The sequence below is a fragment of the Cetorhinus maximus genome, chromosome 24, assembly GCF_964194155.1.
Source record: "Cetorhinus maximus chromosome 24, sCetMax3.hap1.1, whole genome shotgun sequence".
NCBI classification, from domain to species: domain Eukaryota; kingdom Metazoa; phylum Chordata; class Chondrichthyes; order Lamniformes; family Cetorhinidae; genus Cetorhinus; species Cetorhinus maximus.
Genome location: NC_135902.1, coordinates 9,747,843 through 9,775,600, shown reverse-complemented (window position 1 = coordinate 9,775,600; position 27,758 = coordinate 9,747,843). Strand labels below are relative to the sequence as shown.

Sequence of the window (27,758 nt, the reverse complement as noted above, 5' to 3'; positions counted from 1 at the left end):
GTGAATGTTTTGTCCTGCAAAATCTAAGAAACTAAATTAAAACTAAAATAAGTAACAGGCACATGAGAAAAGCAAACAGAAAAGTAAGAGAATATTAAAAATAAACACGTTTGCTGGTAGGTAACGAATCCAAAAATGAAGCTCACTAAGAATAAGACAAAATATTTGAAAGAACGTAGTCACTCCATAAACTAATATATCATTGTCTTCAATTAACCTATTTCAAATACTGAAGTAAAAACGAAGGTTGAAAATGATACAAGTACACTTATAAGATTATAGCAGAAGCACTTGCAATGCGGCAAGTTATACACTACCTTACCTGACCTGAACTTGCTTCGGATCAGCAGTGAATGTTCTGAGCCCAAAAGTGTCATGTTGGTAGTTAAGACACAACAGACAATTCCAGTAAAATCGGCCAAGACCAGTAGACGTTTTCCTCAACTTCTCAAACCATAAATTGGTTTAGACAGGGGTGGGGGGGAAGCAACTGGCACTGCAAGTGAGAAATAAGATTCGTCCAAAAAAAAAAGTTTCTTCACTCTCTCTCTCACACACACACACACTACTTAGTTTCTGTGCTCTTACAGCAGGGGTAGCTGTGTGCAGCGTGAAAACTTGTTCAAGGTTTTTGGTCCCATCCACCCACCCCCACGGCTAGCAAGACAGCAACTGGTTATACTGCCCGGCGCTGCACTGGGAAGGGCTAATTAACGTGCAGCCAGCCCAGACCCTCCTACCAAGGAGGCTTTTACTATCATCATCATCACCACCACCACCAGCGCCGCCGCCGCAGCGATCTTGGCTCCTTTTGCGAGCCCGTGCGAGGGACTAGCAGTTAAAGACTTTTTGGAGATTGTTTATATCTGATCCTGGAAAGTGGCCGTGGGCAGCTCGTCAAGTCGAGGATTGGGGAGGCCGGCGCTGTGTTTGCTCCCGGACTGTCTCGTCCTTGCTGACCTCCAAAAAGCTGCACAAGCCGTTAGAAAGAGTCAGGCGGCTGCTTCGTCTTCTCCTGTCCCCACCCCGCCGAGGGGAGGGGAGGGGAGAGACCGGGAGTTGCTCTAAATTTGTGACCACCGTCACTCCCGCCAACATCAATAGGAAATAGCTTGGATATTGAACACTGGGGTGGCTCCGATTGTCCAATGAAGAGCTGTAGACAACAGCTTTATAATATGCTAAAAGCTTTATAATATGTCATTCTGAGTCTTTAAATTAACGTTCCCCCCCCCCACACCCACCACCCCCCTGTAAATTTTGACCATCTTTCCGCACAAACTGTGTGTGTTTTCCCCGCAAATAACCCCCATTGACCGATACAAAAAAAAAGCACAAAGTAGGATTTAATCACATTAGCTCTCGATGCGCTTTTTGCTGTTTCCTTTTGATGTCATTTAGTCCAACTTCATAATGTGGAGGACAAGTGACTTTTTAAAAAGAAAAATCCCAGGCTTTTCCGTTTTCCATTAAATTCATTTTTCTTTAATTTTTTAAAAACAAAAAAAATATATATATATATAAAGTAATGAATGAATAAATAAATAAGCAAACGCTGGTTAAATGGAAACGCGAGGTGGCGTTCTCTCTTTGGCCATTTCCCTGTGTTTCCCCAGCCAGGTCCCTGAAGGCTTGTGTCTGGATCTGAACAGTTGCGAACTACTGCGGTCCCGGCTTTACATCCAGGACACCACCCGGCCACCAGTCATCAAACCAGGCGCCTCCCGCAAGTCCTCACACACCAAATAACACCTCACCCCTTGCATTCCCAGCACAGGGGTGGTTGTGGGGGTAGTGGGGGGCGGGGGGAGACGGGTGATACACTCGATTCAATGCAGCCGAAGATTTGGAGCTGACAGAGAATCGAAAAGCGATGGGCAAAAGAATTTGTTGAGTCCTTTTCCAGAGGTACCCGCACCCAGGCAGCCAGAGGTCAAGAGCACAACGAAACATCATTTGTGGTTGCACGGTTTAAGATTTATGCATTTATATAAGCACATTAATGTATAGATACAGGTGAAATAGGCACATATATTGTTGGAATAGCATATATAGAAATACACTGACATAGACTTTATGCTGAAAACCGAATAGAACAATGAGATGTTGAAGAATGAATTCCCTGCACATCTGTCGCCTTACTCCAAATCGGTTTTATTTTGCAGAGCTGTACTTGCAGTCTGAATCCTATCTCTGGGTCAGGGAGAGGTGAGGTGAGAGTCCCGTTCTGCTTTGCTCCAGAATCATTTACACCCCAATTTACACTCATTCTTACGGCGCAAGATGTGTTTTTGGCTTGGGACCAATTTGTGAACCGTTGAGACTCTAAAACTTCTCCTCGAATTCAACAGGGGGAACCAGAGTTGTGGCCTCAGTTTGAACGCCAGCTCTACCTAATGTTTCACGCCTCTGGGAAGCAGCGTTTGGCTCCCACATCAGTGCAAAACGCGCGATGTTATTCAGGTGTGAAGTTGCTGAACTGATGGTGGGTCGGCATCTTAGCAGTTGCCAAGAGATCAGCTGAAATAACTGCTCTTCACTGCATCGTACCAGCTTTTCTCTTAGAGGGGACCGCTGCGCTGGCGTAACTTCGGCGTTGATCCTGTTCCCGCGGCAGAGTAAGAGAAGCCCTGAAATATTCACCCCTGCCAGCAATTCCAACCCGGGATGCTTATGTAAATATCCCTTTGGGGGGGAAAAAGGGGGGTGGGGTGGGTAGGTTGGGGAAAAAAATGGATTAAAAAAGGGGTCAAGACGGAGGAGAGAGTTCCTGGTCTGAAGTTGGTGAACTCAATGTTAGATCCAGAAGGTTGTAAAGTGCCTAATTGAAAGGTGAGATGCAGTTCCTCCAGTTTGTGTTGGGATTCACTGGGACATTGAATTGGTTGGGGATGTTCATGCCATTGTAAAAAGGTGCAGGAGGTGAAATAGGTCAGAAGAATCTTCTTGGAATGTGCTCTCTGCCTTAAATTATGGTTGTGTCATTACTCTGTTCTGACCAATGATGAATTATCCTTATCCTTTTTTCCTAACAAGAATAAAAGCTCAACAGATGAAAAGAAATGTGATCACAATCCATTTCAAAAATGGACACCAATGTATATTGATATTGGTGTGATCCCCGTAGAGGCCAATAGCCTTTAAAAGAAATTCAAGTTTCTAGCACCAGGTTGAAAGAATCACATGACAAAAATTCCAAGTTTTAAGACTTTTACTGTAACACACAAAAAGAAAGCAACACTGACTAAGCATTAAGATAAAAGCAGAATACTGTGGATGCTGGAAATCTGAAACAAAAACAGAAAATGCTGGAAAAACTCAGCAGGTCTAACAGCATCTGTGGAGAGAAAAGAACAGTTAATGTTTCGAGTCCTTATGACTTCTTCAGAGCTAGTGGATAGCTAACTAGCATTTCTACCTGGATACAAGGCCCATGTGATTTAAATTGCCATGGAGATGGGTTTTGAGAAAGGAAAGGTCCACAGGAAGTCATTGTAGGATGGGTTGCAGGTTTCCCTGAAATATCACAACCTCAGGGACAGGGTCAGTCTGCAAGAATCTGAAGAGAGAGAGAGAGACAATGGAGAGATAGAGCTCACTTTAGAGCTCCGAAGAAGAGTCATAAGGACTCGAAACATTAACTCTGGGGTTTTTTTCTCTCCACAGATGCTGTTAGACCTGCTGCGTTTTTCCAGCATTTTCTGTTGTTGACTAAACATTATTTCAGCAGACAACTTACACTTTAAGCTACAGAAAAAAAAATCTTCCATTTAACATTTAAAATAAACAAAAATCTCCCTCTATGGTTATATTTTAACACTCCATCTCTTAAGTAGACACTTCATTCTCTCGGAACAAGTCCAAAGTTATATTTAGCTCCTTTTTCCTTTTCCAACTGGAAACTTCTAATCCTTGAAATGATGTTCACGTTGTGGGGATCTATCCAAAGCTAGGCAAATCTTCCAGCTTTGTTTAAACCCCCATGACTCTGTCTCTTCAATTCGAGTGTGAGCTCCATCCACATTTTGCATGGTGAACAATAAAGACTTACTGCCTCTATCTCCACTGTCTCGCTCTCGACTCTTTTCAGACTCTTACAGACTGACCCTGTCTCTGAGGCTGTGATATATCAGGAAAACCTGCAACCCATCCTACAATGACTTCCTGTGGACCTTTCCTTTTCAAAGCCGGCCTCCATGGCAGTGTAAATCACATGAGCCTTGTATCCAGGTAGAAATACTAATTAGCTACCCATTAGACCCCACAACTCCATACTATCTTGGAATTAAATAGACAGTTTAAAGTATCACAAAACCTCACCTTCATAACGCCCCCCTGGGACTTGAAGATTAACTACCTATCCACAGTCAGTGCAGTCACTGTGGCCATTGTTTACGGGTGAGAATATCTTGCACTTTCTTCGCAGTTAGAGAACCTGCTCCCCCCTCCCTCCCCTTAATTTTTAACAACCAAGCCATCCAAGCTTGTGATCAGCAGAATTCAGAACAGGCCACATCACCCCCTTAATTCCTCCATTTTACCCTAATTTAAAGAGACAGTCCCTAAACATAACATTCTTATAAAAACTTGCATTTGTTACTATATAAAGACTCTATGAATGGCTTTGCCAATTAAGTAACAATGCTGTCCGACTCAGCTCTTGATATCTCAGGGAATAGTTATACTACACCATACAGTAGCAAGGCAGATAGATTGGACAAGTCCAAATCCGATTTCAATTGGATTAGCAGTGGAGGAGTAGCAACTGAACACGGCATTTAGATGACAGTGGTTTCTCGTTCCATATTGTTATACAATCTTGAAGTAGACCCCATAAAGGCAGATTGGCCTTTACTGTATTGGCCTTTTTCTCACAAATAGATAGCATGTCAACAGTCACTGTCTAGACTCAAGTATAAATAATGGTCACTTGTTTTAAATACACAAATGTCGCTGCTGTCTGTGGAACTTTACCCCAAGCATGAAACACTGGCTTCAGGAAGGGGAGAAAGTTGATGAGAAAATTGGATGGAGAAAAACAATCTTGTTATAGTATATTATTAAAGGAACACATGGATTATTTAAAGAACAGGGTCTGATAAAGGCACTTATGAAAGTTAGTAATAGGCAATGAACATCAATGTGAAGTAAAGCACACTGGACAGTCAATTTTGATGCCAACGCAGATTAAATCAGATGTGCAATATTCTCTCCCAACTTGGTTAACATTTATGCATTAGTCTGTTTAAGTCCTGAAAATGCAGGTAACCTAAGGTGCCATGTAGTTCCATACCCTTCTGGCCAGTGTGAAATTGTTCTATTTCACATACCATCCATCCATCCAATGATCTTTGAGTGGACCTTGCTAATTTACTGCTGGTAACCTATGACCACTAGGAACTGGTGTGAGGCTCTTCACCTCATGTAGGATCCTTATGGTAGAAGAGATTCTGATCACCTTACAGTAGGCTCAATTTTCACCCAGATATGAAAGACCAGTGTCTAAACCACTGCATTTTCTAGGTCCCAGACTCATGTTTTATTTTTTAAGAAGAATTTTTAACAACCAAGCCACACAAGCTTGTTGTCAGCAGAATTCAGGACAGGCCACATGACCCCCTTCATTCCACCCTAAATTAAAGAGGCAGTCCCTAAACAGAACAATCTTATAAAACCTTGCATTTGTAACAATATAAAGACTCTATGGATGGCTTGGCCAATTAAGTAACAATGCTGCCCTACTCAGCTCTTGATACCGCAGGGCGTAAATGTACTACACCATACAATATTAAGCTAGATAGGCTGGACAATCCAAGTCTGATTTCAACTGGGTTAGCAGTGGAGTGGCAACTGAACTCTGTATATAAAAATATAATTTATATGGAAATAAAGTGAATGACGTTTGACAAGTCAAGTTCTGGACATTTGGTGCTCCTTGTTGGAATACTGCAGACACTTGTAAATCACCGATTATTCTGCTGGGGCAGCACAAATACTTACAGTGTATAAGTGAAACTCTACAAACTAGGCTAAAATTGCTGTACCAGGTTAGAATTAGTTTAGAATTGGGAAAATTATGCGTAATTCTTCATTAACAATTGCTATGCTTTCAGGTGACCTGTGTAATAGAAGCCCTCATATTTTCAATCACATACAATAGGCACTGGACAGGAACCAAGGAAGAGTTGAATCTGATCAGAAGAGACAGTTAATCTATGACAGCAGCTGCTGCCACTCTGGGACTACAGTTACCACATGTTAGGCAGGAAGAATGCAAGTAATGCTCCAATGTCTATCAGGTTGACTGTGCTTTAGAGCAGAAATGGGCACCAGGAAGAAGACAGTAAAATACGTGACATTTTAGAACATGATCTATTCATTACAAAATGAACAAAATGCAATGTACTCTCAGAATGTAAATATGTTCTCGAACAATAAACTACTCACAGCATGCACTAACCTGCTCATTATTTTTGCCACTGATGGGCTTTGTCACAACAAATTTGAGATGATGTCCTGGTCACTGGAAATGATCTTCTCATTCATATTACATGGTGTTTCAGTAACAGGGAAGACATTGATCACTACTCTGTATTCTTGTACAAGAAAAAAGCCCAGAACAGTCACCTGTGTCTTTTCACATTGAATTAAAAAAAGAAACAGAATTTTACTGGGAGAGGGCGGTGGTGGGAGAGTGGGGTGCGGGGGTGGGGGGATGGGCGGGGGGGGGGGGGGGGAGGGGGGCGGTGTTTACAGGAAAGAAAGAATATTTTCTCATTTTTGGCAGTGCTAGCATTGTGTGACTGAAGGTCGGATGTCACATAAGCGCACAATAAAATATCTTCTTCTCTACTCCAACAATTTGAAATAAATATGTGTACTAGTAAGTTACCTGTGGTATTGCCCATGGTTGGGGGAGATCTCAGTGACTCGATCTGCAGAGCCTGTGTCTGTCTTGACATTGTGATAATTAACAAAGGAGAACTGAATGTTGACAAAGCAATTTGCAATGTTAAAAATATTGACAGAAAAAAAAGTGACCAAAAACTGTGGCAATTGGAAATAAAGGCAAGAAGTGTTCACTACCCAAGAGTTTTAATAAAATATTTTGATCTGGATAAAACAAAAACAGATGGTGCAATGGGCTAGGGGACTGTCAATTTACCTCCGACAACTGGATCTGCATTCAATCCAAGGTGTTGGAGGAAATTCTCAGCTCTCTGCTAGGTGGAAGAGTTTGATATGGAATAACTTTGGGCAATCTTAACTATGCCACTGGTGACCATAAGTACCAAACATTAAAAATAACCATAACTTAGGGCTAATGGATATTAAGCTGTCAATCTTGTTCAAACACGCCAGGAAGATATCTGGGTTGGACAACTGAAAAACTCATCTGGTGCCATAGGTGATGGTCTTCTGAGGATGAGGTTAGAAAAAGTCTAGTGATCGAGAGCAACATTTGCAGCAAGTGGTAGCTGATGTAGAATGAGGCTGCATTGGCTGGAGCTTGGCATTGGTTCTTTAGTGGCTCTCAGGTACTGAAAGGTCCTCCAAAGGAGAGGCTAACAACCTCTTATTGCTACCGTGTTGCTATTGATATCCAGCTCCACTTCAGCCAACAACGGAAATAAGTCATACTGCTGTTGGTAGATAAGCAGAGCATCACCATAATATAGTATTCATCATCTACTCCTTGATGGCAGTAAAAGTAAATGTCTGTTGCCGGTGGTGCAACTACACTTTTGTCACGTCTAGCCTTTGCTTAAGAGGTTGGAAGGTCTGGTGACCAGAAAGGAAAGGCAAAGTGATGGGTTTCAAGCAACTGCACACCTGCAATTAGATGGGTTCAACTGCACTTGTCCTGTAGCCCCGGCATGTCTCAGGATTTATTCCACTAGAAGCAATTTAGCAACATGAAGGAACATTAGAATTTGTGGGCACAGAGCAAGCTATTACCTTAAAGTTACACACTTCTTCATGTCTAATTGATGAGAGTCAATCTGTATTGCTACAAGTCCTTTCTGGATTGTCAGCCATAACATAATGATTTCTAATAGTAGATTCTTTCTCTAAATATATATTCAGCTGGTATAATTAAAAAGATTTGATCCCATAGTGTGGCATACATTATTCCGTAATAATAAATACTTCAAAGTAGATAGTATTAATAGTATTTAAAGTTTTGCAGATTCCAACAACTTTGGAACGATGTAGTCCAAAAAATGTAAACGACAGAGCCAGTCCTATGTTGTATTATTGTCTATGGTATTACATATTCATCTTTTTTGTCCATTCTGAAAGAACTTTAATTAGAAACAGATATATACAGACACACTTACACTACATTTTCAAGGAAAGGCCAGCTGTACAACTGTAGACAGAGATTTTGAAATTATGTGCCAAATAAGCACATTGGGTTAGGTAATCTATACTAATGAAATCCTCAGTGGATCTGAATTAAATAAAGTGTCAAACTACCTTCTTAATTTAATTTGAATTTAATCCAAATTAAACAACTTTGAGCTATCCTACACCATTTAATTCAGCTCAGATTAAATTTAAGCAGTCTCGAATCAAGATGATTAATAATGAATTAAGTAGATTCCCCTGTGCGTTGTGTAAATATCCAGTAAGCAAACCATACATAATGTATATTGTGTGCAATTAGTGCTTTAATGCTAATATATATTTTTGGCCAGGTAAACATGACGTTATCTTTTTACTTACTTTCTTTTCATTTTAGCTAGGATTTGTGTTAAAGGGAACACCATTGTGAGCCACAGACTTTGGACTTCTACTTCAAAAAAACTGTTTTCAGTATTTAATATCCTGCATAATTTTTCACGTATAATAACATATTGTCTTCATTTCCAACCATTTCTGCAGCGAGTTTGATGAATGAGTTAATGTGACACTGCTCTGATGCCGCTGGATCTTTTTAATAAACCGAGTTTGATCCTTTACCACTGCTTCCAATTAACATCTTTCACAAATGTCTCTGCGTTTTTAGGATTTGACCCTGGGCTGATGCACCAACCTTGTGTGTGCGCAGCGAAGGAGACTTAGTTCCAGCCAATTTGCTTGCTAACGTCGCCACTCCACTTATTACCTGTAATGCATTAACAAGAAGATTGGTTTCCAGCCTTTATCTTTTCTCCGTTACTGATGTCAAGATCAAGATTCATCCGTACAGTCTCCTTCTCCTAATTAATTCTTCGCCAGGACCTCACAGCTGTCGAATAGTTCAACCAGCTCAATCCTCTTTATGATCCACAGGGATGGTTTATGGCCTTCTGCTTTGACTGGAAGCATAATTTAAACTGGGTAGCTTGTGCAGTAGTGGAAGTGGCAGGAAGTGTACAATATGAACCCAGCAATGTAGGAAGCTTTTAACATTTTTTGAATCCACCCCCAGCATTCCCTCGCCCCTCGCCCCCACCACCACCACATCTATACAAACAAATGATTTATTCCACCTAGCCAGAGTGTGCTGGGGGTATAAAAACACTGAAAAAAATAAATCCCCAGTTGCAATGCACATGACACAGTTGCTTTCTTGACTGAATGTTGGCTGCTTGAGGCAGGCCGTTTATGAACTCTGGAGGAGTTTAAACATTTCACATCTTTATGGGGAGGGCTTTTGCCGTTTGCGTTCTTAAAATGGCCCCAGGGACACGCTGGCAACAAATCTGGCATGGCACCCAGTTTCAACGAGATGCTGCACGCCCATGTCTTTTATTCTCACTTGATAGGGCATGCTGGTGTTCATGCACAAGAAAAAATTAAACTCTGACCCACAAGGAAGCCTCTCAAAAAAAGATCTGTATGTTGGCACTGCCCTCTGGGGGTGATACAACTGGCAGCAATTCTGTGTTTCAGAGCATTATCACACACTGAATGCATGTATGGTGCTTTGCTGATAATTAAGAGCAGCATGCAAATGTATGGAGGGATACATTTGTTTATTTATTAAGGCTATCGCAAACCAGGTGCACTTAGTGAATGGGTAGAAACACGCTTAGAAACATTTAAAAACCATCTGCAAAGCGTGATAGTGTTATGATGCAAATTTTCCCCTGTAATTCATTATTACAAACTGTCATCCTGGGCTCAGTTCACAGCATTCTCACTTCTAGGTCAAAAGGTTTTGGGTTTAAGTCTCACTCAAGAGGCTTAAGCACAAAATCAAGGCTGTTGCTTCAGTGCAGTACTGAGGGAATGCTGCACTGTCAGAGGTGCCATCATTTAGATAACATATTAAGCCCAAGGCCTTGTCTGCCTCTAAGGTGGATGCAGGAGGCCCCATGGCACTATTTGAAGAAGATCAGGTGAGTTGTCCTGCTATTCTAGCCAATATTTATCCCTCAGAAAGATGCTAAAAAGGATAATCTGGTTATTATTACATTGCTGTTTGTGGGATCTTCCAATGTGCAAATTAGCTACCGCATTTGCTACATTACAACAGTGAGGAGACTTCAAAGGTACTTCATTTATTTTATTTTATATCCTGAGGTCATGAGAGGTGCTCTATAAATGCAAGTCTTTTTGTTTACATTCTGAAATTGCAGGAGGGTTTGTTGAATAAAATTATGTTTAATTTCTCAATTAAACACTCCTACCCTTTTGGGGGTGAGTCACATTAGGATAGAGATGAAGCATCAAAACTGACTGCCTATTCTCTGCCTATTCTTATTTGGACCCGGGCTTTTGAATTGATAGCTAAAATTTCAAAATGTATATCAGTTCTTCATTGTCATTGGAAAATTAGGTCACTACGTTAGAGGTTGTCCATTTTGTTGCTCAAGGTGCACACCAGGAGTGGATATCTGGAAGTTTTACACTGGTGGATGGAAATCTGGGGCTGGGGAATGCATGATTTCCAATGTGCACCCAAAGAGCTGAAATAGAACACCTCCCTTTCAATGAGTCAACTTGAATTTTACATTTCCTCTCTTATATTTTTCTCTTTTATTTGAAGTGCCCCAAAAGCAATCGATAATTTCTATCCTCTTCCACTGCCAGTGACTGCCCATTAAGGATGTGGCAAGCCCATCCAATTAACTTGTCATCGATTTCCTCTCATTCTCTTGGGGTGTGTAGAATCAATGTGTAGAAATTGGACTTCATTGCACCCATATTACAGGCATTAAACGGATGCAGTGAGGATCAATTTTTGGAACTGACCATTGTGCACTCCGACACCTGAAAAATGTACCATTTGAAATTGCATCCAGTTATTTTATAGGCAGCTGGAATGGCCACCTAAAACAGGCATTAGGCCCCTTATATCGGCTAATGAGGGGCCTATGCTGGTTTAAGGACACCACAGGAAAATGAAACACATTCCTAGGCTTTCTCATCATGGATGTAGCCTAGAAACTGAGAAAATAAGTTTTTTTAAATTGATATGGAAGTACGAGGAGCAGGAATGCGCCTCCCAGCTTCACTGTCCTCCAGACAGCCATTGCCAATTGCAATGGCGCCCTCCTCTCCAGGCTCCATCACCGAGGCTGCTGTTGGTGAGGGAGGTGGCCTGAAATTCTTTGCTTGGATGTGCTGAAAGTGAAGGCACGACGGGTGACGGCAGCTCAATTACTGTAGAGCCCTGAGGACCAGTTTCGCATGATCTTCAGATCTATCTCTACCTTCAGGTGCAGGGATCCCTACGCCAATTTGGTACCTGAAAATAAATGATGTAAACCATTTCCAGATCCAAAATTCTATCTGATGTTTTCTGCTGATTGGGTGGGTGAAATAGAAAGCTCTAGGTATGATCAACAATAGGAACAAGCTTGCAATTCTCCAACTCCCCTAATACAGTGTACAGCCTTCGGTGCCAAAAAGAGTTTGAATATGTTAATTCAGAAAGTGCAAAATGCATAATTTGGGAGAGTTACTGAAGTAGAAAGTTGCTAAAGGGCATTTAATTAACAGACACAGTTGAAATGAAATCACTAAAACACTTTGGATGGAAGTGATAATGTGTTTGTGGGCACAAAACTACAGCTAAAAAAGGACTAGAGTCTGCATCTTTGGTATCATCTGGGATGGGAATTTTCCTGGGTCCCACCTGGCGAGTTGGTGGCATTGCAAAATGTGGGGATCTTTATGCTGGCCCTTCAACTGTCCAACTAAGGACTAGCAGTACACCAGCAGACTAAAGAACCCGGACTGCGGGCTTCTGCTTTAGTGTTGCTCTCCTGATCCTTCATCAACAATCTAAATACATTTTACAGCTCTGGAATTGAACAAGCTACTGTGAACTTTCAGCTTCCTCAGTTTCTCTCAGCAAGCTCTCTGATAGAGTTAACAGTATCCAACATTCAAACAAAACATCCAAAGGGGAAGGGGAAGATAAAAAAAAAAGAATTTAACCTTAATCATCATCATCATCATGGGGATATGGCAGCATGTCGGTTGTATTTCTTGGGCCAGTAATCTAGGGATCTGGACAAATGATCTAGGGACATAGTTCAAATCCCCCCACAGCAGTTGGGGAATTTGAATTCAGTGACTTAGCCAAATCTGGTATAATATTGACTGTGAAACTGTTGGATTATCAAAAAACACTGCCTGGTTTATTAATATCCTTTGGGGAAGAAAATATGCTGTCCTTATCTGGTCTGGCCTATAGTTATGACGTGGCAGGTGATGTGTGCCAGGCAGACTAAATCCACAATGGCCAAGCTATCACAATGGTTTTGCAATTTGTACTTACTACGAGAAGATTTGTGCACTGAATTCAGAACTAATGAGTCCACTAACACCTTGAGAGATTTCAAAAACTAAATTAAAACATTTATTAACAAAAGATTTCAAGCACATACATAAGATTGCAGTTACTTAATACTATAACAAATCCCAAAATCCCCAATTAACCTGATTCCCAACTACACCCCCCTATTAAGGCAACAGTCCAAAATAGATTTTAAATTTAGGTAGGCAAGCCAGCAAGTTTACCACAGCACCCACTCAACAATGGAATTCCAAAGGCTTTCCTCCACCTTCAGTTACTGGACAAAGCAGGCATCTTCAAAAGTGGCTGGAGACTTCTCCAAGGCATGCTTCACGCAATCCTTTTAGATCTTACATAACCTTACATATTACATAACCTTCCATTCTTCTCTATATATGTCTCTCTCACTTTAATCTGTAAATTCGATTGTTCTGTATGTATTTGGAAATGTACTTTTCTCATAATATAAAAATATTTCATGTTGCCAATATGGTTAGTGCCTTTGGGAAAAATAAACATACTGCTTGGCCTTACTTATCGTGTTAGTTGTAAACATCCTATCATCCCTTTGAAACCTAAACAACCCCTTCACTTGTCTAAAATGCAAATTTCCTTCACATCCTACATGCTGCCCTCGTCCATGTTTACTCATTAGCATTTCAAATGTATTTTACCCCTAACTTCTGTTGATAAACTCAAGCATGCAGTCTATCTGACTCAACTTCATTTAACTCACACAGACTGAACCATCCACCCACTCGCACCCATAAGCCTACAATAATATTATGAAAAATTATAGTTTTGTGACACTATATATGACTCCACACATAGCTATCTATATTATTGTGTTGTTGGGTAGGAGTAGTTTCAATAAATTCTCAAAGACTGCTGGCTGCTAAACACTCTAATTTTACTGTATCATATTTACAGCTATGAGAGAACACCCCTTATATTAGCTTTTGACCAGGCTTATTCTCCTCGAGTCTCAGAGTGTATGTCACTTCCTTCCATGACATCACCAACTGTTACAATTAACCCTTGATGGCACTTAGTCTAACATACTCCATTATGCTACATTTCGCCCCCAAGTCTCTGATTGGACTTCAACGTTCTCTGGTGTCCCTGGAAACCTTATGCTTCCATCTCTTGTTAATCTGAATATTTCAGTATTCTGTAGTCCTATGGGAAATGTAACCTGTTTTTGCTCTCTTAGGTAAATGGCAGTTTTTCTTTCTCTCTCCATGTTCTCTTCTTGTTGTCTCTTCTCATTCCTCCATGTTCTCTTACATTGATAAGTGTTCTGGTGCCTTCATGAGTCTACTGTACCTAGTTCTCTGCTGTTTTTAAGCAATAGTTCAGGAGGGTGGTGTTAGGGTAAATGATCCGCCATGATCTCATTGAATGACGGAGCAGGCCTACTGAATGGCCTACTCCTGCTCCTATGATTTTGTGTTCCTAATAAAGCACTTTAATTCTGATATCGGTCTTCTAGATGCTTCTGAAAAGAATTTGAACTAGTAGGTGGTTCGGGATCACCTCCTTCAGTATCTTCTTTCATTTGTGACAATTGCATCGCCTCTAGTCTCTGATTTTCACAGTGTTGCTCAACTGCAACCAAAGTTCTTCTGTTTCTTCTTACTGTGCCCTGTTCCATTTGGACAATGTACGATCTTGGGTGTGGTGACTTCTCCACTATTTTGCCATATGTTGATTGATCTCTGATCTAAACTTGTTCTCCTGGTTGAAGATCTGATAATGTTCTCGTTCTGTAACAACTTTCATATTGTTTCATCTGTTTACTTGGGTAAGTATCTTCTTGATCTTGTACTTTCTCTAAGTCTGCGTCTTTGACCTGTGGCACCCATGTATGTGGAAGGGTAGGAATCTGTGACCTTCTTCCCATGAGTAATTCGCATGGAGCCAATCCATTCTGCAAGGGTGGGAGGAGCGGTAACTCAAGAGCACTAGTTGAAAATCTTCATTCTTTTTCAGTAATGCCTTAACAGTTTGAACACCTCTCTCCACTTCTCCGAGGTGGAAACGCCAGTGAACTTGTGTGAACAAATTCAAATGATTCTGTAAATTCTTGAAATTTTATATTTGTGGATTGTGGACCATTATCTGATATCACAACATCAGGAATCTCACAGACTGCAAAAATTTCTTTCAATTACATAATCACTGCTTCAGATGTGTGGTCATGTGACTGTTTCATTTCAATCCATGTCGAGTAGTAATCTCCTGCTATTATGAACATTTTCCATTTATGCTCAAATAAATCCATTCCTAGGTGTTCCCATGACCTTGTAGGAAAAGATGATGTTGGTGGTTCTTTTGATTCCCTGTTTGAGAATTGATCATGTGATACATCTGGATATAATTTCTTCCAATGGCTTTGAGAGACCAGGTCACCAAACCTGAATATTGCGCTCTGCACTTGGTTATGCCTGCATTTTTTTCAATATATTCTTAGATGGGATGTGGGCATCCCTGGCAAGGTCAGCATTTGTTGCCTATCCCCAATGGCTCTTGAACTGAATGACTTACCAGGCCATTTCAGAAGGCAGCTAACCACATTCTGTGGGTCTGGAGTTACATGTAGTCCAGACCAGGTAAGGATAGCAGATTTCCTTCCCTAAAAGGATATTTGTGAAGCAGATGGGTCTTTACAACAATCGATGGTAGTTTCATGGTCACCATTGCTGATACTAGCTTTCAATTATAGATTTTATTAATTGAATATAAATTCCATCAGCTACTGTGGTGGGATTTGAACCGGTGTCTCCAGGGCATTAGCCTGGGACTCTGGATTACTAATCCAGCGAGGTTTGTATTTAAAACTTTCTGTTTTTGAGTGTTCTGCCCTATTTTTTGTACCATGACATACTGCCTGAAAATGTCTCTTTTTTTTTGAACACCAACGGCATTGTGCGCCATTGGCGGGACAATTCCCAGGCCAATGTCTTTGCTGTACCAGCAACAGCAAGCCTGGGTTGTCGTCATTAATCACTTCTTGTGCTGCACGTCTCTCCTTCTCTCTATTTTTCCTTTTTTATGTCTGACGAATTCAATTATATCTGTTAGTTTGTGGTTTTGGCTGTTTCTCTTTCCCCTGACTACCGATCAGTTGTTCCTCCTGATCTCAGCTTGCCTGCTTAATTGAATCGCCTTTGCCAGCGGAGTGAAAACAATCTGATAATGCATCATCCACAACTCCAACAACTATTCTGTCATGAATTAACTCATCTTTCAAATGACCGTACTCTCAATCTTCTGCTAATTGGTACAAATCTTTTCTAAATGCGTTGATGCTATCCCCGTGTCTGAGTGCATTTATCGAACTTTGCATATTCCATGATGATGTTCTTGTAGAGATTGAAGTATATATTATGACACAGCAGTTGGTAAAGGCTGAGTTATTTAAAATCCTAGAGGGATACAGTTTAAACAACTGTCATAACCTATATTTTCAATTGGTATGTTTGAGATGCAGCTCTGAATTCAGGAATGAAACCACCAAGCCTCCAGAGGTTTTTATATACATTAAATTAAACATTTATTAATTGAACCACAAATTTAAGCACATACACATGTCTACAAAATACTACCATAATAACTTATAAACAAATCCCCAAATTAATCACTCACAGGTAATCTTCCCCATGGCAACAATAACCCATAGACTTAAACAGACACTAGGCAAAGCACATTTTATCTTACGAATTCAAAATAAGGTTCCTTTCAATTTGTTCTTTTGCAGACACAGTGATAGGCTTGCAGGCTTAGATCTTACATGCCTCTGACTTCCACACACAAAACTCTTCTGTATATACCTAGCCTCCCCTTTGAATGCAACGTCTCATTGTATCACCAGGCCCTTTGAACTCCACCTCTTCTAACAATAAAACCTCTTTCATAGTACCAGTTTTATTAGTAATATAAACATATTGCTTGGTGTCTCCTAGCTAGGTGCAAGATTTCACCCCAAGCCTTTGAATGGTTTATTCAACAAAACGCAAATGTACTCTTTCCTTTTAACTTACTGTTCACACAATTAACATCTCAAAACTACTATACATCAAAGCAACCAGACTATCTGGCTTTAATCCAATTAAGCCACCCACAGACACAGACCCCACTACAAGCCCAATTTAAAATAATTTCCAATAACATTACATACATTAATATCTCTTCATGACATGTGTCCAATGCATCAATAACCTCAGCATATGTGGCTTTACCATCACTGATCCCCCGGGTAATTAAGATGTCACTCACACAGTTGCACATTCCATACAAAGTGTATTGACCTGCTCACAGTGTGGCTTCACTGCGAGACCCAATATGGTGTGAAATCAAGTGAATCTCCTTTATCACTTTGGCCATGCTTCAGCCTGATTTAGGCCTGCAACTGCCTCAAAGCGCTCGGGTAGAGGTAGAGATTTTTCTAGTGTCATCTTTTTTTTTACCACTGCCACCATATGTTATTGTGTTGTTGGGTTGGAGTAGTTTCAATAAATTCTCAAAGACTGCTAGCTGCAAAACACTCTAACTTTACTATAATATATTTACAGTTATGAGAACACTCTTTACACTAGCTCATGACTAGGCTTACACTCATGTGATCTGGCACTTGAGGAGAGTATGTCACTTCCTTCCATGACCTCATTGACTAAGGGCGGAATTTTATGCCAACGGGAAGTCAATGGACCTTTGAATGATTCGCCGCATTTTACAGCTCTGCCCCACCGTGACAGGGCTATAAAATTCCGCCCCAAGTCCCTTGATGGAACTTAGTCTAAAATACTCTGTTATGCTACAGTGTCCACTGAAATTGCCAAACATGTCACTCAATTGCACATAAGTTATATATGAGGATGGAAAATAAATATTGGCCTTGCCAATCTAATTTCATCCAATCCTTTCCTGAACCACTGCAGCAAGGTTCCCTCTGGCATATCATCCAACCACAGGGCAGTATCTTCAAGTGTGAACTTAGATGTGAGTATTGAAGAAGATGAAGAATAGTTTGTATTTATATAGTGTCTTTCATGACCTCAGAATGTCCTCAAGCTCTTTACATCCAATGAAGTACCTTTTGAAGTGTAGACACTTGTGATGAAGAAATGTGGCAGCTAATGTGCTTACAGTAAGGCTACACAAACAGTTTTTGATAATGACTAGATTTGTTAATTTGCTTTTTGTAGTGATGTTGGTTGAGGGATAAATATTGGTGAGGACACCAATGAGAACTCCCCTGCCTTTCTTCAAAATAATATCATGGGATCTTTGGCATTCACCTGAGAGGTTTAATGTCTCATGTGCTGGCAGCTCTGACAGTGCAGCACTCACTCAGTGTCAGCCTATTAGTACAGCGAAATGGTCCTCTGGGTAAAACATCGGTAACTGCTTAATGCAGGTGATCGTCACCATTTAAACTGTATTGTGTGCCATGAAGTCACGGCTTTGAAGTGATGCCCCAAACTTCTCTGTGAACTTTGATGATGACCTTTGAAACAGTAGACAAGCCAGCCTGCTAATGAATAAACACTCTCCTCTCCACCTGTTGCAAAGATCTCAGCAGCCCTCAGTGGAACAGCAAGAGCTAAAAGTTAAACTCCTCTAAATTTTTTTCAAGCGAAACTGTCTCGAGAGCGAGACATGATTCATTTGTTGTTTAGTTGTTTGCAGAACAGGGGCATCAGGGATTTGCTTGGTATTGCAATTTGGGAAGTCAAAATGACCTTGGTGTGAAAAAGCAGTTGGGACTGAAATGAGGTCTTAAACATGTTGTTTATTATCAACAGCTGCTATGTCAGTAATGAATGCAGAAATGAAGAAAATGTTGAAGTATGGGTTTGATTTTTGTGTATCAAAGTATTATTTGGAACATCAGATGAACCCATAAACTTGGCCTGTACTGCAGGATTGCAGTCTTTAATCATATAATTCAAAATTGTTTAATACAAATTATATACTAATTCACTATTTTTGCACTACATTTCCATTTTGTTGAGCTAAGTGCTTAACTCAATTTATTAGATCATTTGCATTTTTAGCACAAAATCTGATTTTGGTTATTAGCTGTTACAGAATGTGGAAGATGATCAGTTTGATATTATTGCTCTGGTGTACTATGGATAGGACAAAAACAAGACATTTTCATCTTAACTTTATGTACTGTGAAAGTCACCTCTCTGATGGAATGTAATTATGTTCTGTATAACATCAACCACGCTGAATGGGAACACTCTCACCAGAGTCAGTGTGCACCCTACTCCAAGACTGGACAGCACATTATCTGTAGGCTGACATTACGGTGCAGTTGTGAGGAACTGCAGCATCACCACAAGTGCCATCTTTTAGAGGAGACATTAAACTGGACCTCTAAAGTCTGCTTGGCCAGGTGGACATAAAGGGGTGAAATTGGTCTATGCCAGCAATGTGAATGGGCCCCTAGCAGATTGGCAGTGGGTCTTTCACTGCGCCCATCTTCTTTCTACTAAAGCTCACAGAACGATAGTCAAACTCTTTTGTTTAAGAGACCCATTTCCTAGTCTCACTTCCACTTGGTTTGAATTTAAAAATCTTAGAAATATTTTCCAAGTACCAGGAAAATAAGAACTGACGTGGTGAAATATTGGTTGCTGATTCACTCTGAGCCTGTTGATGGTGTGGACCATCAATAGACCCATGGCAGCAGAGACAGTTATCTTTGTGTCCCTAACCCTAACATTTATTCCTCAACTTACGCCACCAAAACAGATTAACTGGCCACACTGGCTGCTTGTGTGTCCTTATAATGCACAGCCTTATTGGCTGCCATGTTTGCCTATGCAACAATCGTGATTGTACCTCAGGAATCATTTATTGGCCAGGATATACCTTGAGATAGTCTGAGGATATCAAAAGCACCTTAAAAATGCAAGTTATTTCATCTCCTTTTATTCTTTATTTAACAGAACGTGAACTTGTGAAGAAAACCTTGCATTTATATAGCACCTTTCACATTGTCAGAGAGAGATGGTGGCATAGTGGTGATGTGGTATTCCACTGGAATAGTAATGCACTGGGAACATGGGCTCATATCCTACCATGGCAGCTTGTGCAATTTAAATTCGGTTAATTAATAAAAAAATCTGATATTGCTGTTAAAAAAACACCTGGTTCACTAATGCCCTTCAGGGAAGGATTCTGCCATCCTTAACTGGTCTGGTCTACATGATATCCAGACCCACAACAATGTGGTTGCCTCTTAAGTGCCCTCTGAAATGGCCTAGCAAGCTGCTCAGTTGTACCAAACTGCTACAGAAAAGCTAATAAAAAACGAATAAAACAGGACAAACCACCTGGCATCGACTTATGCACTGGAAATGACAACGTCACATCCAGTCTTGTCAACCCTGCAAAGTTCTCCTTACTAACATCGGAGGACTTGTACCCAGGTTGGGAGAGCTGTTCCACAGACTTGTCAAGCAACAGGCTGACATAGTCAGACTCACAGAATCACACCGGACAGCCAATGTCCCAGACACTACCGTCACAATCCCTGGGTATGTCCCGTCCCACTGGCAGGACTGAGTCAGCAGAGGCAGCAGCACAGTGAGACACAGTTAGGAGCGAGCTGACCTGCGAGTCCTCAACTTTGACTCCGGACCCCATGAAGTCTCATGGAATCAGGTCAAACGTGTCCAAGGATTACCACTTTCCACCCTCCCTCAGCCGATGAATCAGTACTCCTCCGTTTGAAAGCTACTTGGAGGAAGCATGGACAGTGGCAAGGACACAGAATGTACTCTGGGTTGGGGGCTTCAATGTCCATTACCAAGAATGGCTCGGTAGCAAGAGCTGGTCGAGTCCTGAAGGACATAGCTGCCAGACTGGGCCTGTGGCAGGTGGTGAGGGAACCAACAAGGGGCTGAAACCTACGAGACCTGGTCTTTACCAAGCTTTTTGCAGATGCATCTGTCCATGGTGGGATAGGTAGGACTGACCACTGCCTGCAGTGTGTAGCCAGATAAAAACAGGCAGGGCTCAAGCTTACAAGCTGACTGGAGAGAAAGAGAGAGAGAGAGAGAGAGAGCGCCAACTCAAGGTCTTACCAGGCCCTCTCTTGACTGGTCTGAAAAGAAGCAGTTTCTTAAGACACAAAAGAAGGCTAACTTGCTCATCACATGATCTCTTCTTACAAACTGGCCAGTTACCCAAACATGGTCATAGGAAGCTGGTTCCAAGTCCGTTGTTTAAAAATGACTAGATTATATGGCCAGTGGAGTTACCTTCTCAGTCAGGGTCCATTGTCCAAAGTCACTGAGTCTAGTGGCTTGGTCCACACCCAATTGAATACACAGGTGATGCCTGGATGTTTTGTGAATGGTTCAGGATATGGGTCATTCACACTTGTATAAGTTGACTGTCTCTGGTGGGCTACTTCTAGGGAGCCCGGCGCCTTACTGATAGCTTTTTAATTTATAGGGTACAGCTATGAAAATGTTTGGCCATCGTAGGAGCTGCTGTTTAAGTCACTAAAAGTCACTGTTATTCAGTCTTTTTAAACTTATCTGGTGGCTTCAGCCCACTCAACAAAAAAAGGTATTTTCAATATAGAACATGGTTTTATAACAATCATCTCAATCATGTTGTCTGGCACCACCATCCTGCCAAATGAGATAGATTCAGAACAGAGCTAGCGGCTCAAAACTGGGCTTCCATGAGGTGCTGTGGGTCAGCAGCAGCAGCAGGATTGTATTCAACCTCAATCTGTAACCTCATGGCCTGGCATATCCCCCACTCTGCCATTGCCATCAAGCCAGGGAATCAACCCTGACTTGGAATTACATTGCCGTTCCTTCACCGTCACTGCGTCAAAGTCCTGGAACTCCCTCCCTAACCACACTGTAGGTATACCTAGGGCTGCAGCAGTTCAAGAAAATGGCACACCACCACCTTCTCAAGGGAAATTAGAAATGAGCAACAAATGCTGGCCAGCCAATGATGCTCACATCACATGAAAGACTAAAAAAAAAGCCCAAGGTGCTTCACAGCCAATAATACATGTTCTTTTTGAGATGTAATCTCTGTTATAATGTTATACATTATAACAGAGGGCTTTTATAAGTAATGAAGCATCTAAAGGTGCTTTGTGGGGAGGGGAGGATGGTGTTTGAAGGAAAATCTGCCACTGCAGGAAATGGGAGGAGATGTAATTGAAATCAAAGTTGAAGAGGTAGGGGAGGTGGTTGATACTGGGGAGAGAGATGGCAGAGCGAGCAGGGGAATTTCAGAAGGCCGAGTTGTGATGTCTAATCTCTGCTACTGATGCCAGAGAGGGAGACCCAGAGCAGGCTGGAGTCGGAAGAGCTGAGGATGTCGTGCTAGAGCTTCTCAATCAAAGGAGGATTGCAGTATTTATAAACCGTGTGAAAATGTAGCTGCAGTAAATGAAGTGTGTGTTACGATATCAGTGCCACAGATAGATTGTCATGCTGCCAAGTTGTGGTTTGTTTTTACTGATCTCAATTTTCAGATGTTTCAAGTGAAGGACTCGTGGGACTGGACCCCGCCATGAATCTTCTTCGTGAGGGAAGGGAAGGAAGGAGGAGATATTTCTAAGAACTTGAAGATGAGACCATTATAGAACTTGATCCAAATAAGGTCGTTTAGACGTTATACCTTTCAAACCCCCCTAAAAATGATTTAACCCCTTAGAATCCAAAGCATACCAAAAAGACATGCCAATGCCTGATATTTTTGGGAAAGGTCCTAGCATTTGTAGAATATGCAGAAGAAAACCTGAAAGTATTGGGCAATGTTCTACTGGAGAGCTGTTGGTTAGGCTCAGATTGTGGATTACTCTGGAGGAGCTGACTCTAAATCACCAACTGCACCACGGGCATGTCGACAACTGGCAATTAGTTACCTGATCAATTTCCATTGGAGCTTTTCGTAAAAATGAAAAAGAAAAACTGCTCGTGTTGCCAATCAGTATCTGGACACTGGCCTCTGGATTAAAACCCAATAAAGCTTCTTATATGATTCTTTGGGAGAATGTTTTTGAGATCCGAATCCTTTGTTGGAGCCTCACCGCAGCCCAGAAGATTGCCAGCAATTCACCCACAAATTTTCCTTTAATCCATTTAAGGTTCCACCAGTGATTGGAGATCTTGGAAAATTCAACTCCTCTTGTTTATCAGCTGCCCTTTAAAGTTTATGGGCTAGATTTTTAGATTAGCATTACATTAAAGCAGATGGTAACCCATTCATTTTGAATAAAAGCAAATGGAAAATCTAAGGGTCTTTTTTTGTTCCAATCTTAATGTTCTTTTGGAGCTGTTAAATAACATGAAGTTTCACAGTATTGAAGGAATGCTTATTTTATATCAGAATGAATTGAAACAAATTGTTTAGAGGTTCACAATACACAGTATCTAACAGTGGGTTAAGATTGCTTGAAGTACTGTATCTCACATTGATTTAATTAACATGAAAAAGAACCACTCCCAAATGTCTTGGACATTTATTTCAACACCTTACATTGCAGCCGGTGCAACTTTCGGTCAGACTGACATCTGCCTATGATATTCTCATTTAGGTTTTAAACAAAATCATCTGTTGTGGTACAATCCACACCAGATCCAGACTCATCACTGAGGGATTAGCGTGGCCTTCAATTCTGGCTCACTTTTTTCTTTTGCAGTGCATTAGAACTGAATATATCATCCAGATCTGTTTATACAAATGGCACTCTTCAACAGTTTTTACCCCTCAGCTCTCTTTATTCGTTTTTCACAGTCGCACAAGTGCATTCCTCCAAGTTCACAGCAGTTTTTTTTTTCAGTTGTCCCACTCTCTATCCCCTCCTCCTTCCTTGACAGCATCAGCTCATGTTGCAGCGCAGGGTACCTACCTACAGACAACCTTTTGATCTTAACCGATCTTGATTTTGCCTTTTCTTTGCATGGAAGCCCAAATAGTGAGCACTGGCAGGCTATCAACAACAGAGTGCATCACATCTGAGCTTGGATCTGATGTTCCCTGCTAGTCACAGAACAGCAGTTAGGGACAGCTGTGTTGGCTGATTGTTCCCTTTCCGAGATTAATTGCAGGACACTGATTGATAGCCAGCTGAGGACAGTTAGTTCTTTACAAGTTGAGGATTGAACCTGGAATCTTATCAATCTGTTTGGCTGAACGCCGCACAATGAAAACTACATGTGCTACATGGAGGGAGAGTGTTGATTCTGCAAAGGTTGATAGTTTTCAAAAGTAGCCAAGTCAAATCAGAATGCATTCCAAATGTTATGGTCCACCTTTCGAATGTGATGTTAAACACTCTCAAGGAGAGGTAAAAGATCCAATGGCAATTTTAAGAGAGTTCAAACTGATATCCTGAACAATATTTATGCCTCACACTACATCACTAAGAAACAGATTACCTGGCCAATATTGCATTGTGGGCCTTGACCTATGAAAATTGGACACTAAGGGCAGAATTTTGCCCTTGATGGGCGGGCGGGCCCCACCGACATGGCGACGGGTGAGCAGCCAATCGCTGCCGCTGAAACGGGCCCCGCCGCCATTTTAAGTGGGCGGGCCAATTAAGGCCCGCCCAGTGTGTCACCCGACGGGAAGTGCTATGCACTTCCTGTTTGGGGGGGGGGGGAATTCCCCAACTGCCAGACTGCGCTCTTTCACGCGTATGCACGAAAGAGCACACATCTCCCTGAGGCAAAGTGCTGCCTCGGGGAGATCGCTGAAACTCTGTGAAACTCTAAAAATAGAAAAATTTAAAAATCATTAACATGTCCCCCTCATGTGAAAATGTCACACGAGATGGGACATGTGAGCGAAGAACACAAACACTTTATTCAAAGTTTTTAAACCCGATATCGAACCTCATCCCGCCACTGGATGAGGTTTGTAAAAAAAATCTCCTACCCGCCTGCCCCTTGGACCCGTGCGGCGACCCGAAGTTCGCACGGGCCCCTCAAAATCCTGGTTGATTGGAGAGTTAATGGCCTTAACAAGGCCTTCAATTAATGGTGGGCGTGCGTCCCGCTGACCGAAGTATCGCGATGCCGCATGCTGACGTCAGGATGCTCGCGCGATATTTTAAGCGCTGGCATGCGGACTCCGCCACCTGTGCGCCAGCCAGAAGATTCTGCCCTATGTTTCCTACATTGCAATAGTGACTGCACTTCACATGCATTACATTGGCTGTAAAGCACTTTGGAAGATCTTGAAGTTTCAAAAGAGGCTATATAAATGCAAGTTCTTTCCTTCCATGATATATACCACATTAATTTTGACAAGGAAGAAGCACATGTGATCAGACCCTCGCATAGCTTTCAAAGGAATCTCAAAAAAAGGGCAATTTTTCTTGACCTCACTGCAGCATACAATACAGTCTGGCATATTGGCCTATTCATCAAAATATCAAGAGTTCTCCCTCCCTGGGTTACTGACAGCAGTGAATTGTTACTCTGGGCACAAGGTTCAGGATGCATATGGGTGACAAGACTAGTGCCTGGAGGAAACAGATGAATGGGCTACCCCAGGAGTCTGTTAGCCCCAACCTTGTTTAACTTGTACACTAACAATCTATCCCAACCTGGTTAAAGAAGTTTATTTATGCAGTTGACGTCTGCTGTGGCACAGAGGGTCAGGCTTTCCTGGAGCTGGAAGATACAATAAACAACAATATTACAAAGCTGGCTGACTAAAGTCAGACATGGTCCATACAACCGAGCACCAGTAAAACAGTCTTTAGCACATTCCATCTTCACAATGCAAGCACTAAGAGAGAACTGAACATCACCCTGTATGGCCAGAGACTGAAGTATGATCCCCACACTATTTATCTAGGCATCACTCTTGACAGACCCTCATGTACAGACTGCACCTTATCTGGACGGCAGGAAAAATTAAAACCCACAACAACCTCCTTAATAAACTGGCTGGTACCTCATGGGGATCACAGGCCAAGACCCTAAGCACTTCTGCTCTTACCATCTGTCATGAGGCTATGCTTTTTTAATTTTGAAAAAAAAAAGATTTTTCAACTTTCAACTGACTGGAAATTTCGCAATTTGAAATGAGACAGAGCAAACTACTTAAAAATGCAAGCCGTGTTCCAGGAAAAATGAAACAAGACATCCTCAGGGGAGTGTGAAGACAGAGGCATTTCCTATAATTCAGTGACCCATCAAAGTTCGTCACTGTCCATGGAGAAGACACCAAAATGCAAAGCGCTGGATATTGAAACAATGGCTGCCACAGGCAGACCCACCCAAAACCCCTTGGAAATACACAATGGGTGAAATATAACAGGTCATGTTGCAGACACTGCATAGATATTAAAAGTGACAGAGGCAGTGCCAAGAAAGACTACAGCAGAGGAAACAGGCTGAAAGCTGGGCTCTCTCTCTCTCTTGCTCGGAACAAGGGTATTACCTAGGTTTGGAAGACAACTTTACTAGAAATCTGGTAGCAAACTGAGATTTCATAATAATTGCAACATTTTCTACATCTTACTGCATCCAAGTCAGCTAATCCAAATCGGCCATTGTCTTCAATAAGTCTGGAAGTCTTTCCAGGGCACTTCCCCCTTCAATGCCAAGTCCAAAACTCACAAGATAAATGGCAGCAATTGTCTTTCCTGCTTTTAGCAATTTGGAAACTACTGCACATGCAGTTAAAGAAGGACCTCACCTGAATTAACAGGCATTGGAAATAACTGATGTCTTTTTCACTTTCAATGGCATGTCCCTCAGTGTAAGTGTAAAGAACATGTATTTTTATTTCTGTTGGACTGTGGATTAAAATTACAATGGTGGCAGTTTGAAAGGTATGTCCACTGAAACAGTGTGAGGGATATATACAATGTTGCTGCCCCGGAATAGAGTGTGTCATGAAAGACAGGATGGTGCCGAGGAGGAGCTCGGAAGCAATTTGGAATACATTGATCAAAATTAACCCATCTAATCCTGTTACTCTGGAACTTATAAAACAGTTTAACCGTTTTATCCTACCCTTAAAATCTATATTTTTATGTGACTTGTATGTGTGTGTATAGGGATTTAAGAAGGGGTAGAGTTTAGGCTATAGAGTTAGAACTCAGCAGTTCATATTTCTTTATTTTGCCACTGGTTAACGACAGTTTTTTCAATAAACAGTTATTTACTTATTAAGTTTACAAACTGATGCTCGTATTCTGTTAACTTAAATTAAACAATTAGGTGGGTTGATCAAACTTTTTCTCATTTGTCGTGGCTCGGGGAGCAGTGGGGTTTGATATTGAAGCACACTATCCCCAGTGGATAAGTGTAATCAAAGAGACTGTATAGGATTGGACATCTGCATGATGAGAGTCGATTTCCCTGTCCTCAGACTTACACTGCTTCGCAACATTATAGTTAAAATCTTCATCATGTCTTCAAATCCCTTCATGGCCTTATTCCACTATATCTTTGCAATCTCCTTTACCCTGGAAATTTTGTACATTGCATTATTGATGGGAAAACCTTCATCTGCCTTGGCCCTACTGTCCGCAACTTCTCTCCTCAATCACTCTACCTTTCCCTCCTCCTTTGAAGGCCTTCTCTAAAACTCATATTCTCAGTGTAGTTTTCAGCCATTCCTCTTAGTATCTCCAAAGCCTTGCATCTGTCCCTTTTGTCTGTTTCTGCATTAAAGGCACCACAATAATACAAGGTGTTGTTACAGTTCTGCAGCCTATCTCTAACCTGCACTCTTGGTTTGCATGATAGCACTGAGAGCAGAGGACTGTGGAGCTTGATCTTTACTTAAAAATAGTTTCAGAAACTGTAATTTCGTCAATATTTTTCAATTTATTTACTTCATTTACTCAAAATCACCTGATTGGATGCTAGCCAGTGTGCTCGGAAATGTTTGCTTTATTCACCAATTCAGTTGTTCTCCTTCTTTCAACAGCACAATTTTCTAATAAGGTCGGTGAAAGGAAGGGCAATCACACATAAACTTCGTCCTGAAGATTGAT

At 41.4% G+C, this 27,758-nt stretch overlaps 1 protein-coding gene across 3 annotated transcripts in view; it reads right to left on the bottom strand.

The window, feature by feature from the left end:
* Window positions 1-27,758, bottom strand: part of myocd (myocardin) — a 636,396-nt gene that overhangs the window by 115,448 nt on the left and 493,190 nt on the right. The window contains exon 1 of one of the 3 annotated variants that reach the window (XM_078570715.1): window positions 323-477. The exons of the other annotated variants lie outside the window; for them this stretch is intronic. Coding sequence (XP_078426841.1) covers window positions 323-377 — 55 coding nt within the window. The 5' untranslated portion in view covers window positions 378-477. Of the gene's footprint in view, window positions 1-322; window positions 478-27,758 lie in introns of those variants that run through there. 3 annotated transcript variants of the gene reach the window in all.